The sequence below is a fragment of the Sander vitreus genome, chromosome 6 (genome assembly GCF_031162955.1).
Source record: "Sander vitreus isolate 19-12246 chromosome 6, sanVit1, whole genome shotgun sequence".
Lineage (NCBI taxonomy): Eukaryota > Metazoa > Chordata > Actinopteri > Perciformes > Percidae > Sander > Sander vitreus.
This window is the reverse complement of record NC_135860.1, coordinates 13,781,990-13,801,201: the sequence shown is the minus strand read 5'-3', so window position 1 is coordinate 13,801,201 and position 19,212 is coordinate 13,781,990. Positions and strand designations below refer to the sequence as shown.

The window sequence follows — 19,212 nt, the reverse complement described above, 5'->3', positions numbered from 1 at the left end:
GATGTTTTAGGGCCGTTTAAATGCAGGTATGCTAAAACTCTTTCCACTATACTGCTCCATGAGGACTCTGCTTGAAGGAGCACAAGCTGGACATGTGCTCACACACACACACACACACACACACACACACACACACACACACACACACACACACATGTGTATTCACATCACATTCTGTGGTCATGCACTGAAAGCCATGGCGGATTTATGTGAGCAGCCACTTCCAAAGATCTATTATTTCCATATGGTTAATACACTCGCTGACTGCCAAAAGCAGCATGGAGACTATGTGTGTGTTTGTGTGTATGGGTATGGCATGTTTGCTCTTACCTCTATGATCTTAAATTAATTCTCCCCTTATTTATTAACTGTTTTTCCTCACAACAGTCCACTCCACCTTTACTCCTCCAGGGACTGGGAGAAAAATTACCGCAGGTTTAATAGCTGGGCTATTTCATATCAGTTGTATTTGTCGCAATGCATTTGAAACTCTCTGTCTCCTCCTGTGTTTCTGTCCTCCAGGTTTGTGGAGGAGGTGCGTTGGACTCCAGAGCAGAGCAGTGTGCAGCCTTTAACACCCAGGAGTTCATGGGTCGCCTCTACAACTGGGAACCTTTCAGTGAGGGTGAGTATTGAGTTAACACACACATGGTAGTTTATGGTTTAGCTGCACAGTGCTTCAATGTGATAATAGGCTTATTGCGAGAATTAAATGCTAGGAGAGAAAAAGAAGACGGGGGGGGTGAAAAAGCGTCAGTAAAATGTGTCATTAAATGAGTTAAATGTTGCTCTGGTATTACTGTGTTGGCAGGACTTTCACTGCATGCTCAACCCACCACAATCCCTCCTCTCATTACTGCAAGTACATGCAGCGACGAGGGTGGTAAGAGTCAAGAGAAAAAGACAATGATTGGAACTTACGCTGCTTTTTATTCTTTGCACAAAAACACTCTACCTCCTCTCTGTTTCTTCTCATTTGTCCAACATCTCCCTTTGTCTCCTGCCAAGCTTCTCCTCCCAGCCCCGACTAAGCACACAGATTCCTACTGAGTGAGATAGAGAAAGAAAGAAAAAGACAGAGAAGGGGAGGTGAGAGGTGATGGGATGCAAGTGTTTTGTCAAATGACCACTGGGAGCAAAATGTAGCGTGTGTGTGTGTGTGTGTGTGTGTGTGTGTGTGTGTGTGTGTGTGTGTGTGTGTGCGCGCGCGTGCATGTGTGTGTGTCTTTGTTTCTCCGTACTGTATGTGTGAGTGTGTCTGTGTGTTTGTTTACTTTTGTGTTAAGTGTATCATAGTTCAGCTTAATGAAGATTGTGTCTATTTATCTTTGTTATCCAGTGCTGGAAGAAAGGAAAGAGAAAGAGAGAAAACGCTAAACAGATATTTGAGGAAAAAGAAGAGTGGATGGAGAGAATATTACAAAACATGGGGGGATTTGGGAGTGAGAGATGGAGGAGGGGAAGAGAAAGAGAGTAGAAAGAAACACAGCTGTGAGATGATATCAACAATATTTGTCATTAGACTTGTGTGTACAAGCCTCTGTGTATTTACAGTATGAACGTATTGAAAAGGGTGCTTGTACTGTAGATGAATGGCTTAATGGATCTGAGATAGTATGTGGAAAAAAAATGTTGTGCATGTATGTTTGTGTATCTGTCTGTCTATCCACTTGTGATTACTGTATCAGCTGGCTGACATTCCTCAACACACACACTGTGAGAGAGTAGAGCCAGACACACTAGATCAGCAACACCAACCACATACATTCTGTGTTAAAACACACATAACACACAAAAAATACACAAACCTGGAAGAGCATGTAACACAAATAAGATGTCATGAAGAATGACAGGATAAAAACGCAAAAAGGCTTGATCGACGAACCCACAGAGAAATCTCACCTAACTTTTCCCTTGGAGAATTTTAGCATCTTTCAGCTAATTGTTTTGGTTTTACGCCCTGCAGCTTTACTGTTTTCACTGTCTGTCACCTATCTCATCAACCTCATTTCCAGCTGCAGCAGGCAGCTGTTTCAGTGCAAAAGCTCAAATTAACCCACTGTACACTACCTGATCAGCACCAAGCAGCAGACAGGCAGAAAGAGAGAGAAAGCTAAAAGGTGAAAGAAATTTAGCAGCTAAAGACGCAGATATTTCATAGTGTTGAGTAAAATGGAGCTGAAAGGAGAGTGAATATTCAGGGAGCCAGAAACACAACTGCAAGATAATGCTAATGTTGTTCTGTCACAACTGGATGTGTAAACAGGCAACTGTTTAACAACTGTTGCATTACTTCTGTAAAAGTTCAACCTTCATCTTAAAGGCTGTTCTGATATGTTTTGGTCATGTCAGAGAAGCCTCAGGCCAGTTTTGAGCATGCAGGTGTATCTAGACAACACATGCTGTACATCTGCACAGGGAGTCATCGCAGGGGTATCAGCTGGAGTCTAACTGTCTGCATAAACAGACAGGGGCTTTCCTTTCACCCACCAACTCCCGTCTCTGTGTGTTTGTGAGGGGAAAGAGTGAGATTACTGTATTTATCCTGAAATTTAGCTGCTCCTAAATTCTCTCTATCTGCTGTGCGTCCTTGCCCTCTGCTCCACTCGGCTCATTTTAAAACCAGCTTGTCCTTGAGATCTGCTGAGAAGAGGAGAGGACAGGACAGAGCAAGAGGACAGGAAGAAAAACAGAGACACATGCTTGTAGTGGAGGGTGGGTGATACATGGGTAAATCCTGGTAGAATCCTGGTAAAGAAACAGCAAAGTCATATCACTGTGAGGATGTTTTTTTGGATAAAAGAAGCTTCTAAATGGCAGATGTCACATTTAATGGTAGTGATGACTCTGATGGGGGTAGATACAGTCCGGTATGTGTCAAAGGTATTTGCAGATGACGTCAGCTGGGTCAGACACGCTCGATCTGCGCTGGAGATGATCCTATTCCACTCTGCTAAGTAAACTGTTTGCACTGTTTACTTCAGTCCGGTCCCATTGGCTACAACCCAAACCTTCATATCTAGCTTCCTATCAACACACTGGAGGCTGCGAGGAGTGTGTGTGTTTCAACATTGAATGGTGTATTAGTCATTTCTCTCCAGCTGCACTCATCTGTTTAGGACTTTGTACAGCACTGCATATAATTCCCATAAGTATTTACATGAAATCGTGCAGTCAGCTCTTGCTACTTAGTGTGTGATTTTTTGCCTCCAAGGTGACAGCCCTGTTATGTATGTACTGCAAAGTGTTGTGGCCTATGGTTTGGAACTCATAGCTTAAACTGTAAAGCTGCCATTATGGTTATAAACCACAGAAGTGATTTATTTTAGTGGTAATGTTTCCCTCACAAGCTTGGCACTCTGAATAACAGTACCTCTTTAGTTTTGTAAGCGTTGCACGTGCAGGTGTTGTTTTACTTGAATATTCCCTTTTTTAAGGCCTCATCCCCTCTCTACGCACCCATCCTCCCCTCTTCCTGTCCCACTGCCTCGCTCTTTCTCTCTCCCTGTTGGAGTTTGTTTAGATGGAGAGATAGTGGGGAAGTATATTTAGACAACATATATTCCACTGTCTGAACACTAAGCTCAGAGAGGGAGAGGCCCGAGATTGAGGCGAAGAGGGGAACAGAGAAGCAGAGTGCAGTAGCTAGAGACAAATGAAATTCAAAGATGCTAAAATAGAGAGAAAGATGATTAGGAGTTGGAGGGCACTCAAACACGACTTCAGGGCGGGATGAAGAGGAGATGGAGAATAAGGGAGATGAGGCATACAGAGAGAGAGGCAGAGAGTACATGAGTGGCAACACGTCTCCCCCTCTCTTTTCTGTCACTGTCTCCAGTCTAATCTCTCAAAGATAACTATGACAGACAGAAAGAGAGAACAAGGGTGGAGAGAGAGAGGGTGGGAACACTCCCTCCCTTCCTCATTCTTTCTAAATATGTACTTTTATCCGTGTCGCTGCAATTATAAGACAAGTAAATGGTGGCAAATAAGTGGAGAAAGAAGTTTGGCTCTTTTGGATGGCAATCATGGACAGTAGCTAATGCTTTCATACTAATTATTATACAGTAGTTATATGCAGCTAACAAGCGTGACATTCATGTGTTAATCGAAATCAGTTAAATCAATAAAAAACAAAAATCATCCCACATTGTTATATGAAGTAGTTTAAAAGAACAAATTCCTTTTCTGTAAAGCAGAGAACAGGAAGCTGCTGTAGATCGGAGTCATCTGATCTGACAAAAAAACAGTTATGAGTTTGAATATAAAACATCTTTATTAAATGCTCACTGATGTTTTTTTTTTATAAATGAAAGCAGTTTTTCAAACATTAAGATAACACCACTCCATTCCTCTTCTTTCTCTCACTGGCACTTGATTGTTTCCACATATGCCGATGACACAATGTTGTATGTTGATGAAGCACTCTCTTTTCTGATGTTTTATATTCTCTCTCACCATATTTTAGAACCATTTGACAGAATTCATAAATTTTTCCAGCAACAAAGTAAACTGATGAGTTTGCTGTACTACTGAAGGTCTCTGCTCCTTAAAGTATCATAGAGTCGATGTTTACCTATGCTGAAGTGCCACTACTATGTTCCCGGAGTATATTTACAAGCAAATTGATGTACATCCAGCCTTCAATTGTCAATTGCTTCACGTGTATGACTTCCTGACCACTTTCAGCCACTTAGTGAGAAAAATTCACTCCTTAATGTCTCCGGAGTTTTTTCGTCATTAAGATGATATTAGGTTCACTCAAAATAGGATACTACTTATGCTTTTATTTGCTGAAATGGAAACAAACAAAACAGTGAAATGGCATTCTAACAGTCCAGTTTTACTAATCCTTCTCTTCTGTCTCGAGGTTTGCCATTTTTCTGGTATGATGACTTGTGTACTAGTTATATTATACCTGCCGTAGCATTGTTGCACTTCAACGTAGAGATTTAAGAAACAGATTCTATGAGACATATGGAGTTACTTTAAGTTCACTACACACTTTCTGCATTCTCTCTTGGACACACAAGGTGAAAGCAGGGGTCAGGTATTTGACCTTTAGTCTTTGTTCTCGGCTATCGCCTATGAACATCTTGACTTTGAAGATGGTAGGGGCTTTGGGTTACTTAGTGATGATGGCTTATTGAAGTGGGAGAGAAGGTCTTCCCATGGTGAAACAATCTTCGGTATTATTATATGAAAACTAGGTGGCATTGGTGTAATATCAGAACCACACTTTGATTACTTAAAAATGTCAAAATTACTTCACAAAAGACAGGCTTTTGGAGAGAAACCCTATTTTTCAAACTGCTTCAAGGGCAGAATAATATAACTGTGTAAAACGTTTGACCACAAGGTGTCATGTTCTTCATATTTACATAGAATTCAATAGTGGGCACATTTCTGTCGTAATTTGGAATTATGACACCACAGTGAGAAGTCATAATTTCAGAAGCACAGAATTTGTCCTTTTAACCCCTGAACTCCCAGTGACAGAAACTCCTCCCTCCCATCTGCAACTAAATCTATGACCCCTTACGTATGCTATGAGCTCATGTTTATGGCTCTATTTTACACACACAAACGCAGCCCTATACATAAACACACACCAGCTCTGCCCAAGGCCTTTAACTCCTGCTAGACCCCCAATCTCTAACCTAAAAGAGGATGATGAACAGTGGAGCCACTCATTGTCCCTTACTGTTTTTTTTTTTGCCCATTCCTCTGTCTCTTTCTCTCTTTTTTAAAGGAAATGTTCAACATTTTTGGGAAATATGCTTATTCACTTTCTTTTCAAGAGAAGATCATTTCATGTCTGTGTTAAAATGGACCAATTTAGAAATGCTCCTCTGTAACATAAACAACAAATAAATAAACAGTATTTTTGAAAAAGTATTAAACAGAGCAGAATCAGGGCAATATTGTTTTTTTGTATTTTTATTCCACACATTCTTCTATCTTGTCAAAACTACTCCTACATTACCCTACATTACATTCATACCTGTAAACAGTGGTTAGCTTAGCTTAGCATTGACACTGGAAACAGAGGGAAACAGCTAGCCTGGCTTTGTCCATGTGTGTTATGCTTATATAAACAAGTATGTAAAAATGACAATTTGTGGTTTTATAGGGAGTTAAGTCAGATTAATGTCTTCACATTTCATACTAGAAAAGAAAGCAAACAAGCATATTTCCCAAGTTGTTAAAATATTCCTTTAAATCTGCTTATTGTATTTCACCACAGAAATACTCTTCTTACTTTCCCCACATTTTTTGCTTGTACCCCACCCCTATTCTGTTATGAGATCCTCTTTATTCTCCACTCGTGTATTTGTCTGCTTATTCTCTTAGCATTGAAGGACTTCAATTTCCTCTTTCACCTTGAAGCTGTCTTCTCTTTCTCTTATTCTTCCCTTCTGTTCTCTTTTTCTCCAAGTACATCTCTCCCTGCAGCGTGCGCCCGTTGGGTTCCTCTCATAAATCAAACCTTCCTCTGGCTTATGTTTAAACCTCTCCTCTGGGTATCTATCTCATGGTAAGGTGCAGCAGTGAATGCACTCGCACAAGTGAGCAGCAGGGGAAATAGCTAATCACTCTGGTGCTGTCTGACAGTCGAGGGAAGCCACATGGAAAGACATTCATCCCCTAGCTGGGTCTTCTCCACACCAGGCAGACGCTGAAATAAGCTAAACAGATCACACACACTTATAACAATACATTGTGCAGTAATCCTCCTTTCCTCTGTCAATGTGTTGCAGTTGGTGTGGAGAAACAGTGCGAGCTGACCTGCAGACCTGCCGGCTATCGCTTCTATGTCCGCCAGGCTGAACGCGTCAGAGATGGGACCCCCTGCTTCAACTTCAGCTCCAATGACGTGTGTGTAGAGGGACAATGTCTGGTGAGCACATTTAAATGTGCATGTGTGATTTTAGCTTCAGGTGTCTGAGCCCAAGTCTATTCTGTCTAGCCAGGGTTGACAAAGTCCAGAACCTCTTTATCTTACGTCTGAAGGCATTCAGATTCAGAGTGTCTCCAACCTTTTTTTTATTACCCTGCTCTGGGCCTCTGTTCTCTGTATCTTTCCCACTTTCTCTCATTTGCACGCTCACTCTCTGATTTTGCCCTTATTCCACACTTCTGTTTCTGGCATTAATCTGGCCAGCAACAGTTACCAATTTACACAAACAATGGTAAAGTAAACACTGGCGGTGGATGTGAAATGTCAAACACATTGGAATAGCTTTTCTGCGCTCTGTCCCCACCCCTCCTCCCACATCTCTCTTGTTCCCCTGCCACCATTTTCCCCCCTCATTGTCTGACCCATCACTCACATCTTTTCACCTTCCTCTCCTGCTAGACCGAGGGTTGCGATGGGGTACTGGGCTCTGGCTCTGTGATTGACAAGTGTGGAGTGTGTGGTGGGCGGGAAAACTCCTGTCGAAAGGTGACGGGAAGCTTCCAAAATGTCACGGTTCCCCTTGGTTACCACAAGATCCTGGACATCCCGCCCGGCGCTACATTCATTAACATCACGGAGAGACGAGCCAGCCCTAATTACCTGGGTAAGATCTAATAGACACAAACAAAATCATACACGCATACACAGTTTAGAACTTCTTACATAATACTGGTTGCAGCTCTAGTAGAAGTGAGACGTTGGCAAGGGAATTGCAGATTTTGGAATAAGATTTGGCCCACAAGTATGTGTGCACTGGCTTGGACTAAGACTGTAAATTTTGTGGCCTCACAGACTCCAAGCAGATAAAGTGTGTATTGTTAGAGCCCATAAGGAGCCAGTGAAGTGTGTATGTGAGAGTGTTTTTCCTCCTGTTTGGTAATGAGACAGCACTCCAAAGTCTGTGTTTGTCTGACTGAGAGTGTGTTTGAGCTTATGGGGGTTTCCTAAGAATTCACCACTATGTAGACTAAACAAGGTTAAAATAAGAAAATAAAATGAATTCCCTCTGTCTCCTCCTTTCTGACACTCCACACCCATCTCTCTAGCCATGAGGAGTGGCACAGGGGCTTCAGTGGTGAACGGGCGGTGGGCTGTGGACCCTCCTGGGGAGTACCAGGCAGGAGGGACTACCTTCACTTACACCCGACCTAGAGCACAGGCGGAGGGGGAGGAAGAGAAAGGCGAGTCCCTCAGGGCTCCAGGACCCACCACCACACAGCTACAGCTATATGTAAGTACAGTATTTATTTTAACACTGTAAGCAAACATGAGTACGGCCATGGAAAAAATAAGTTCATAATAAGAATCGCACACATGCACATAACATGTATTTCACATCTTTATAACATTGTCGTAAGCCCGAGGCTATGCTCTCCTGCTCTGTGTCAAGATCTTCCAGATAGGCGTCGTTATTTTAGCATTATGGCGGGATAAAGAGAGCTATATTAAAGCTTAGCCTGAGCCACATCAGGCTATCCGGGGCTTAATAATAACAATTCTAACCTCAGGCTAAGATATTATTAAAGAACAGAAGTCATCTGCAGCTTTGCATCCAGTAGCTACAGGAAAGGAGGGGGGTTCAAATACAGCAAGCATCCACCAAAGCCAGAGTTTGATCTCCGCTGGGATCACCTGCATTTTTAGGGTTTTATGGGATTTTTAAATAAGACATAAAAAGACTAAACCTCTATAACCACGCCAGTGGTACTGTGAGGCTTTACTGCTCATTACATGCTGGAAAAGAAATTGTTGGATAGATGAAAAATAGAAAGACAAGTCTGCTATGTGTAGAGCCTTGCCACTGGTGGGACAAAATTGAGTTTGGCCACAAACAAAAAAAAGCGATTAATAGCCCAATTAAAAAGAAAAATCGATTGTACACTTGCTGTTTTATGACATCTCAGGTTGTCCATCTCAGCATGTGATGACCAGATCTTATAGGGCAGCTTGCACAAGTTACACCACTAGCTACACCCATTGTTTACTCAGAACTCCCGCCATCAACTACTTTACTTAATCTTACTATCACATCAGTAATGCAAAGGAGGGAGGTTAGGTAATCAGTGCAAGGTACTTGAAACAGGGACGGTCATGATCAGCATCTTAACCACTAGCAGCCCGTAAACTTAGTTTAGCATAAAGACTGGAAATAGCTAGTCTAACTCTGTCCAAAGGTAACAAACTCTGCCTACCAGCACCTCTAAAGCTCACTGATTAACACATTACAACTTGTTTGATTAATCTGTGCAAAAACACAAATGTAAAAATGATATGTTGTGGCTCGACAGAGATTTTGTGTATCACTTTAATTCCTTCATGTCATCGTCATGAACTGAGGTGACAAAGTTTCACCAAAGTTCATAGGAGTGTTGAGCAACTTCCTAAATGACATTGCCATCTCTGGCAAAAAATAGCAAATGTATCCAAATGTTGTTGTCATGGGACTCCAGCTGATTAAGTTTAGAAAACCTTGACTATGTTAAGTCTTGTAAGATTGTCTTCAGGGTTTCTTAATAAGAGGGAGTCACATGGTGACAAGCATACACCCTGCTGAGGCATCCTTGGGCACACTGATTCCCTGCCAGGGCCTTGGTGTTCTTGGCTGTTCTGTAGCTCATTCTGATCCCGATGTACATTTCTCTATGGGGATCCATAAAGCAGTTTTTTGGGGTGTTTCCTGTCATTGGCTACTTTTCACCTATTACTCTGTCTGTTATCTCACCCTGTTTTGCTCTCCAGATCATTTTCCACAAGGAGAACCCGGGCATCAACTATGAGTTTTATGTCCCCGTAGAGAGGGAGGTAGAGAGGGAGAGGCCGACAGAGAGAGAGAAGGAGACACCCAGAGAGAGGCCGAGGGATCGAGGGCCAGGGAGGTCACCCCTTCGCAGTACGTCCATCGCACATTAACTTTCTGATTTTCCTTCTTCTGTTTGGCTTACATTTTGACAGCCATGTTTTCTGCATGTTTTATACAGAAGCACAAGGACACTGGGTTCTAGACAGTCATGTTTAGCACATAGTTGAATCTGGTCAGTGGCAGAATTGAACCCTAAATCAAACATCTCAACATTCATTCTTTCCAAATGACTTAATGAAATACGATGGGTGTGGTTGTGGGCCAAGTGGGAGGGCTTTTTTGTGCAAGTGTGTTTGTGTGTTTGTGTATGACCTAGATGGGAGGCTATCTGGTCCATATGTTCGCTGTCATGAGACCCTGACCTCATCATGACATCATGAGCGTCTGACTCACTGCCTTCCTCCTAGTCTCAATATTTCAACATTCCTGTTTCGCCTCTTTCCTATCTCTTTATCGTTCTTTTCTCCTCCTCCTTGTATCTGTTTCCCAATGTTTAAATTTTTCCCCCACCTTTCCTATCCTTTTTAATTCGTCTTTATGACAATCTATTTTTTTCTTCCCTCCCAGGTCCTCTCACTGTGTCAGTAGAAGACCCTCCTCCTGCTCCTCCTCCTATTTCGGTCCCTTCTTTCCCCTCCTCCTCCTCCACCTCTGTGTTCTCTCCCCCCTCCTCGGACCGATGGACACCTGAGAGGTCACGTCCTCGAGGCTCTGCACCCAATAGGAATGCTCGGATCCCCCCTCGCACTGACCTGCCACCGGACACACAGCCACCATTTGTGTGGAGAAGAGGAGGACTCACAGAGTGTTCTGCTTCCTGTGGCAAAGGTCAGTAGTCCATAAATGCCTGATAGAACCTAATAAACATGTGATGTTTGAATTCATTGCTGAAAATGTTCCTACTTACATACTACTACATTCTTACGTTGGATAAAGTGATGTCTCCCCCCTGTGGTTCGTAGGTACAAATACAAGAACATACAACTGATATCTTTCTCACTTTGTGCATCTATCCATGTGTCTATCTCTCTGTGTAGGTTATCAGAACAGAGTCATTCTGTGTATAAACCGCCATACAGACGAAGAAGTCCCGGAGAGGAAGTGTGACTCTGCAGCCAAGCCGGGTCCTGAGGAGGAGCCGTGTAACACACATCCCTGCCCACCGTTGTGAGAAAACACACAATTACCTTAAAAAAACACACACACACACACACACCATGTATATTATTTTATATTCAGCTCTCCATCGTAAAATGCACTGGCTCAGAAGCCAGTGCATTTTACAAAGCTGATAATTTACTGCACAATGATTTTTTTCTGTACTTTGAGTCTCATTTTTTAAGACAAGAAATAAAATATTTGCCAGTGTGGTATGCAAATACCACACTCCAATGCAAATCACCTTGTTTTCAGGTATTTTCTAAAAACAAATAAAAAAGTTCTTTATTCAAGTGCAGCAAGCCTGCCTTATTCTGTCTCGTCTAAAGATATAGACACTCATTTCTGGAAGATTCTTGAAAAAAGTTGATTTCTACTGTGAACAGGCTATATTTTTTAATTACAGAGAGAAAGGACTTGATACAATGAAGATGTAAATGCAGTACACATTTTCTCAAGTAAAAAGCATGAATAATAAATAAAATGTTTGGATTGCCTTTAGTTTGCGCCATGTTAAAAGTGAGAGTGGTGTGATGACTTGATGAGAAGCCAGGAAGGTAACAAAACATGCTGACAGAAATCTAAAAACACATAGCATAATGGTTGATGTCATTGTCAGTGCATACATGATTTGTGGTGATCTGATAAAAGCATCTAATACTGAGACACAACAGTAGATGTTATTGAAGTAGTTGCATAAGATAAGTAATCTGAAGGCATGTGAGTATGTGTTATGTTCCTGTAAAATGTAGCCTAAACATGTCTCTCTCCCTGTCTCTCCCTCACTGTTTCTCTCAGCTGGGAGGCCAGTTCATGGTCAGAGTGCAGTGTGTCCTGTGGCCCTGGTGTGCAGCAGAGGCAGCTCCAGTGCAGGCAGAGCTTTGGGAACCGCTCCACCATGGTTCACCCGCAGCGCTGTGCCAACCTTACGCCACTAGAATCCACACAGAAGTGTCAGCTCGGCCTCTGCTCCCACTGGGAGGTCGGCTCAGACTGGAGCACGGTAGGTCAACAATACCAGTGTGCGACTGGAAAATCTATCTGCTAATGGGTCTGCGTACAAGGTAAAAAGAGGCCAAGTAAAGTACCGTTATCTCAAAATCTGCTAACATATCACAGACAGAGAAATTGGGAGGAGTTGGGTTAAAATAAGCAATAGTTCTTGTGTGCATGGAGTTCCCTTAATTTGGCATTTGAAATGATGGCGCTGTGTCTCTATCTCTGTCTCATAATTTTAGTAAGTACTTTTTAAGTCAGAGACTGCTGCAGACTCTGTGCCATGGGTGGCAACAAATTGTTTTTTAAGATTGTGGTTAATTTAAGTTTTCCAATTAATCAGTTAATACCCATTTTGGGTAAATAGACAAATTATAACAGATATGAATCATAAGAAAAGTACACAGTTCCAACCAACAAACAACTTTTTATAGTTGTACATACTCATGCTTTTATATTTTCATTCATCATTTTTTATTTTATGTTTGTGTACTTGTGTTTTTGTTTTCCTGCTGCACAACCAATAGCCCTTTGGGAACAAATAAAGGATTAATTGATTAATAATCAACTGTCAACCTATTTGTCAACTAGTATTTGACCAACTCTAGATTATTATCAAGGTAATGGGCATAAAGCAAATCATTAAATTTGCTTTATGTCCTTTCTTTCATCTGTTTGTACTCATTCTTGATTTTCTCTTCTCCATTTGTCACAGTGCTCAGTGGACTGTGGAGTTGGGAGGAGGACGAGGAGTGTGCACTGCATCAGCGATCAAGGCAGCGTGGTGAACGAAAAAGAGTGCAACTCCAGGGCTCGCCCGCAAGGAAGTGAGGAGTGCAACATGGGCCCCTGTGTAACCAACTGGTACTTCACTGACTGGTCCAACACTGTGAGTAACACACAGACAAAGAAGCAAAGGAAACACACATCCACAGCACTTAACAGTAATCCTCAACATGATCTTCCACTTTGTCCCTCAGTGTTCGGCGCAGTGTGGCCCCGGGGTGCAGAGGAGGGAGGTGTTGTGTCTGACTCGAGGAGGGGTCAGAGAGGGTGGAGGAGGAGGAGACTGTGTTGGGGAAAAACCGGCAGAGATGAAGGCCTGCAACGGGGGTCCCTGTGTGCCAACAACCATGTGGTACAGCAGCCCCTGGACACAGGTAGGATGGAGGGGATGAAGTGAATGAATGAAATGCAGAGACGAAGGGAGGAAAACTAGATTTGAAGGGCAAATTGTATCCATGTTTTTTCTTACTGCAAGTAAGTTTAAAACGTCAATGTATTTTTCCCTCTCGTATTTTTAGTTTCTAGAATAAAAACATTGTTGTTTCACATTGTGTTTGATGCCTGACAGAAGTTCATGACCACCCTTTGCATTTTCGATAAAGTTGGAATTGAGTGTGCGTGAATTCAACTGTTCCTTTTAGTTTCTACAATTCCAGTAACTTTAATTAGTATTTTGTGTCATCTCACATCTTATTTAATTCTTTTGGGGGGTTTTTTGCATTTAAAGGTTTTGAATGATTGTTTTGGAGTAAAAGGGAATTCATGTTGCAGTAATTGCTACTGTATTCCTGGTTTAGAGATTTTTGTTCTTTTTCCAGTGTAATGTCCCCTGTGGGAATGGAACTCAGCGACGAGACATCATTTGTGTCCAGAAGATGGGGAATGATTTTACTGTCACACCAGCCAGTCAGTGTGCTCATCTGGACAAACCTGCCGCGGTCCAAGAGTGTGAGATGGAAGAGTGTGAGCCACAGTGGTTCACAACAGAGTGGAGCGCGGTGAGAGACGAGGAGAAAGGGAGGGGGATCGCAGAATAAAATGTTGGAAAGAGAAATAATGTGACGGAACAGACAAAATTGGTCAGGACAACTCTGATGTATTTTAATTCATAACTATATTATGTACACTCTCTTTGTTCTCAGTGCTCACGTTCTTGTGGAAAAGGTTTACAAATGCGGGAGGTACGCTGTCTAACACCAGACAAAAAACACAGCCATGAATGTGATTTCAACACCAAACCTGAACAGGAGCAAATCTGCAACACAATTCCGTGCAGCCCACAAGTCACAGGTGTGTGTGTGTGTGTGTGTGTGTGTGTGTGTGTGTGTGTGTGTGTGCGCGTGTGTGTGTGTGTGCGCGTGTGCGCGCGTGCGTGCATGTGTGACGATGTTTTGTATGTGTGTGTCTTTTTTCTTTCTTGCCACCAACCTCTCTCTCCTCCTCTCTGTTCACAGATGAAAACTGCCGGGACAGACGTCACAACTGTGTGATGGTGGTTCAGGCCAGGTTGTGCGTCTACTCCTACTACAAGACTGCCTGCTGTGCCTCGTGTACCCAAAGTGCTCAGCGTGCCAAGAGGCACTGACCAGCCAATCACACAGGCAGCACAGGTGTGCGATAAGTTAAGGATTAAGTCAAAAGGGCTGAAATGAGAAGTCTGTAGAAATGGACAGCCCAGAGTAGACATAATCCTTGTGGTGGCCGTCAGATAACATTTAGCTATTTTCTCCTGATTCTTCCGGTAAATAACTGTGAAAGCAGCCAGTTCCTTTTTCCAGTTCTCTGTATACGACTTTAGAACCACATATTCCACTGAGATTGCATCTGTTTACTTTGTGCGTTAGCTTTAACAGGTTCATAATGTGTCACAAAGGGCTGAGTGATGCATTTGCTGTGATTTCAACTCTTGGAGGCTGATTTCTAAGGCTGAGAGATTATAATGGAAGGTGCTCACTGAGGACACAGCTGTGTTTCAACAGCAAATTTAGGCTTTTTTTGAAGATTCTCTTTAATCTACAGGATCTTAAAACAGATGTAATCAGACATGCATACCACTAATTATGCAAAGAAACATGCTGAACAAATAATTACCATGTGTGCTAGATAAACTGTGTATACTGTAGTACTACTTGTGCTGAAGATCTACTGGAATAGATCTACTGTGTTTCTGTACACTGCAGACCCCCAACTAAGCTAGAAGGATTTAATTAACATATTGTTCATCTTTTTTCTGTTTGCCAAAAATATTTCTACAAGTGTCCTCTTATTGTTCAGTTCAGTATTTGGACAGATGAACCAAAGGAGTGGGGTGACCATGGCAGTTAGTGACCAAATATATCAGAGCGTGAAGAAGTGAGATTCTTCCTCAACAAGGATTATTAGACATGGATTTGTCAAACAAGCAGCACAGAGTCTGTACGGTCCTATTCATGTCAGTTACATACATGTAGGTCTTTTTAAAGAGAGCTGTTTGAGTTGTGTTAAAATCCACAGCTAAGGTGTCATAGTTGCAGTTATTTTCTTACAAAACTCAAGACAATGCTGCTTACTGAATAATAGACAAAAGAAATTCAATTGTCAAGCGATAAGATGATTCTATACTTTTCTACTTGTCAACAAATCACATAAAAGACGAAACCAACAATGTGTTAGTTTGATGATGAAAATCAATAACAACAGCTTTTTTTTTTACCTCACTAATTTTCTAAAAATAGCTGGTCACTGTAGTTTTTAGCAAATGTCACTCAAACAAAAGAAAATAGTGTTTTTTGTTGGGGGACTATTTTCAGATGCAGATTACCACACCTTGGTATATATGAGACCAGGATGGTGTATGTGGGATTGACTCCAAATAAACTACAGTGTCCATGTTCATATTAATGAAGGAACATGTCATCCAGTGCATTGGTGTGGCTAATTTAAATGTTTTTAAAGTGCTCATATTATGCTCATTTTCAGGTTCATAATTGTATTTAGAGGTTATATCAGAATAGGTTTACATGGTTTCATTTTCAAAAAACTCCCTATTTTTGTTGTACTGCACATTGCTGCAGCTCCTCTTTTCCCCTGTGTGTTGAGCTCTCTGTTTTAGCTACAGAGTGAGGCATCTCACTTCTGTTACATCTTTGTTGGGAGTCGCACATGCGCAGTAGCTAGGTCAGCACTACCAGCTAGTCAGAAGCAGAGTATGAGGGCGTGCCACGCTAGCAGCTAGGCGAGCATTATAACGTGTAGAGGTTAAATTGGGCTGGAGCGCACCGGAACACAGCTCCGCCTCCTCAGGTCCACAACACACCCTGCCAGAGCTCAGCTCCGTCTCCTTCAGCACCAAATATTGTTATTCCAATTGATTTATTTTTCATCTCCTGGCAAATACATGGCATATGAGACTGAATAATTAGCAAGACTACACAGAGATACCCAGGCTACATGGAATTATCATGCGTCATAATGCATTAATCGCTGCGTTCTCTGGTTCAGCACCCCGCCCACAGCCATCAATATGCTGTCAATCATAACAAGGAAAACTGTCACAATTCTAAGCGTAACAGCGACGTTACCATGGAAACCCGCGAACGGCTCGAGCTTTATATTATTAACGTGTGTTACAAAGTGAGGCACGTTCATCACGGAAGTAAAGGCTGGACTACAATAGAGCTGTTTGGAGCAGTTTGTGAACAGTGTTTTCTAACGTGCACAAAAAAGATATATAACACAATAAAGGAAAGGGAAAAAGCCAAAAAGCATAATCTGAGGACTTTAATAGTTTTACTTTAAACAATGGAGCTCTATGTCACAGGGATTACTGGGATTTATTGACAATAAGAAATATATAGAATAACGCCTTCAAGCTCGAACTTGATGACGCACAGGTTTGGAGATGTAAAACAATTCACTCCTCACTGACCTTATTTAGCATATTAGTGATCAGGGCTCTATGACAATTGTCTTCCCTGTTTCTTCACCTCATCTCAAAATCTTTTCTTTTTTGCATCCGTTGTCTCCTTTTTGGGAGGCGATGATGAATCTGTCCTATGAGAGTAGGTGAAGCCATAATTAGGAAACCTCATGTAGACTGAAAAAAGCTGCTTTCTTACAAAAGTCTTTTAATAACTGATATGATCAAATGCAATAATTCTGCTTTGACCTGGAAGTAAACCTCTGTATATGTGTATAAGTACTCATTATGCTTTTTCTCTCTTTTGCTTACATTTACATTCTCTTTTACATGCTCTTTTTCTCCTCCCGCACCTCCCATGAAGACAAACACATTACATTTCACCCTGCCCACTCGAAGGTGAGGAGTCTGTATATTTGTCAGATATGTTTTAATGTCTATAATTTCTTTGAACATAGTAGGCACTTATGTTTTATTACTCGGTAGATTTATCAGAAGTGTTGTTGTAGACTGCATTTATTCACACCCTAGCTGTCATATAACTACTTTATATTTGACAAGAGAATCAGTGACTTTATTGTCCTTGTGTGTTTGGGATGTTTGCGTGTGTGTGTGTGTGTGTGTGTGTGTGTGTGTGTGTGTGTGTGTGTATGTGTGTGTGTGCGTGCGTGCGTGCGTGCGTGCTTTGACTGTGTCATTCTTGTCTCTAATCTCTCGTAGTAAAAATTACTTTTTATATAAAAACAAAAAAGGATAGTAATTTATCTATTATCTAAAGAACATGTAATTTATTTTCTTTTATGAAGCTGTATTAAATTTTCTTTGTTACCACCAGAGTTTATAAGATTGTTATTGTTGATACAGAGACTTTTTTTTATCATACAAAAACAAAAACAAAAACAGTGTGGAAAAATTATTATCTCAAAGCTTCATTTTAAATAAAAACAACACATAAATTAAGCGGTGTGTCATGTTTATTTTTGCCCAGTGATTAAGGGTGATAGCTAGTTTCCTCCAAACGATGGCGCTGTTGAGTCTAATACAGGAATGAACAGGCATAGTTTTCCTGAGAAATAAGTGGCCAACAGGGAAATGCCTCTTCTTGGTGTCAAGTCTGCATGGTGACTTGTTTGTTTATTTTTTAAATAAGAATAGTGTTATTGTTGAAATATTAAGTGAGGCTTTTCTTACGCATTTTATATGGTCATCCCAAAAATATTTTTATTATTATTATTTTTTTATTTTTGATTATTGACCAGGAAGTCTCTTGAGATACATTATCTGTTACCTGGCCAAAATGGCACCATAAAATCAGTTATCAGTAATCAAAACTCCCCCCAGGTAATAAATAACAGAAGAGTGCCCTCTGTATGGTAGCCAAAGGCCCTGCCAGGATTTCTGGGGTGTTTCTAGCCTGGTTGACACCAGACCCTTCTCAGTTGTAACTAATCTCAAATTTGCCGGAAGTTCGTCAAGGTTTTCCCAGGCTAGGGTGTTTCTGGACATAGGTAGACCTATTTATTATATTTTAAACAATGGGATTATTTTCATACATAGGCCAAGTGATATTGACATACATTACTGACACACATTAGTTTGATAAAACACTTACTGCTGTAGGCAATGGCATATCTGTAGAAGGCCAATTCGAAACTAAAGCCTAAATGTGTAGCATTAGTCTGCTCTGGTTACAATAAAAGCGTGACATAAAGTTGGGGGTTTTCCACCTCAGCATTCTTGCACTTGCGTGCGTTATAGCTGTTTCTTCTCCATCGTGCAGGAAGGCTTTACACTTCCGCCCGCTGCCTGCACACCGCTGCCTGCACACCGTTCACAACCTCAGGGCGCTAAGTGCCTCCTCTGCCGGTGCTGTTCGTAAGCCCCTAGTGCGACGATATAGCCTATACATGCAAGTGTGTGTGCTGTGTGGGAGGGGTGTAGCCTACTATATGGTGGATGAATGTGGCGGGGGATGCTGGCCCACAGAGGGCACGAGGCAAGGCAGGCAGATGGTGACCTTTGGAGTAAATTACCATGAACCTGATGACTCTCTTTTCACTCAATCTCTCTTCATCAAAGACTCTATGCACGCACGCACTCATCAAAGATAATAATACAAAATGGTGTCATCTGGCTGAGTTTGTTTAGCATTAACATTGGATGCTGCCTGTCTTTACATAGGCCTATCTAAGTGAAATAGCCCAATCTCGGCCGGTTTTCCAAAGTACAGACTGCAAAGTAGGCCAACTCCAACCCCGAGCTATCTCTCCTTCCCTGTCACACATTTTACTCTGAGTGGGTGTGATTTCGGGCTCGGGCGTGAACCGCTGTAGATGTAGTAGTCGTGACTGCGTGCACGACAGCGGCGGCGCGCTTCGGCTTCACGTGAAGAGGCATCGTTTCAGCACCAAGGCCAGGGCTCGCGGCTAGAACAATAGGCGGCTCTGCGTACGGTGTCGCCTAGGCAACGTGTAAAAAGGTTTCACCCGCAAACCGTCGCTCGGGCAAAGAGCTTAAAACACTTCAAATACCTCTGAAAATTATATAAATATA

General features: G+C 41.9%; 1 protein-coding gene across 2 annotated transcripts in view; it reads left to right on the top strand.

Annotated features, from left to right (window-relative positions):
* adamtsl4 (ADAMTS-like 4) overlaps nucleotides 1-17,490 on the top strand; it is a 35,913-nt gene extending 18,423 nt beyond the window's left edge. Inside the window, exons 5-18 of one of the 2 annotated variants that reach the window (XM_078252841.1) lie at nucleotides 523-625; nucleotides 6,762-6,901; nucleotides 7,361-7,565; nucleotides 8,008-8,192; nucleotides 9,701-9,851; nucleotides 10,389-10,649; nucleotides 10,859-10,988; nucleotides 11,778-11,982; nucleotides 12,691-12,864; nucleotides 12,956-13,135; nucleotides 13,580-13,759; nucleotides 13,904-14,051; nucleotides 14,216-14,371; nucleotides 17,024-17,490. In XM_078252841.1, the coding sequence (XP_078108967.1) occupies nucleotides 523-625; nucleotides 6,762-6,901; nucleotides 7,361-7,565; nucleotides 8,008-8,192; nucleotides 9,701-9,851; nucleotides 10,389-10,649; nucleotides 10,859-10,988; nucleotides 11,778-11,982; nucleotides 12,691-12,864; nucleotides 12,956-13,135; nucleotides 13,580-13,759; nucleotides 13,904-14,051; nucleotides 14,216-14,346 (2,193 nt within the window). In that variant the 3' untranslated portion in view covers nucleotides 14,347-14,371; nucleotides 17,024-17,490. Of the gene's footprint in view, nucleotides 1-522; nucleotides 626-6,761; nucleotides 6,902-7,360; nucleotides 7,566-8,007; nucleotides 8,193-9,700; nucleotides 9,852-10,388; nucleotides 10,650-10,858; nucleotides 10,989-11,777; nucleotides 11,983-12,690; nucleotides 12,865-12,955; nucleotides 13,136-13,579; nucleotides 13,760-13,903; nucleotides 14,052-14,215 lie in introns of both variants that reach the window. The other variant, XM_078252839.1, reaches the window with a different exon arrangement.
* Nucleotides 17,491-19,212: the final 1,722 nt, after the last annotated feature.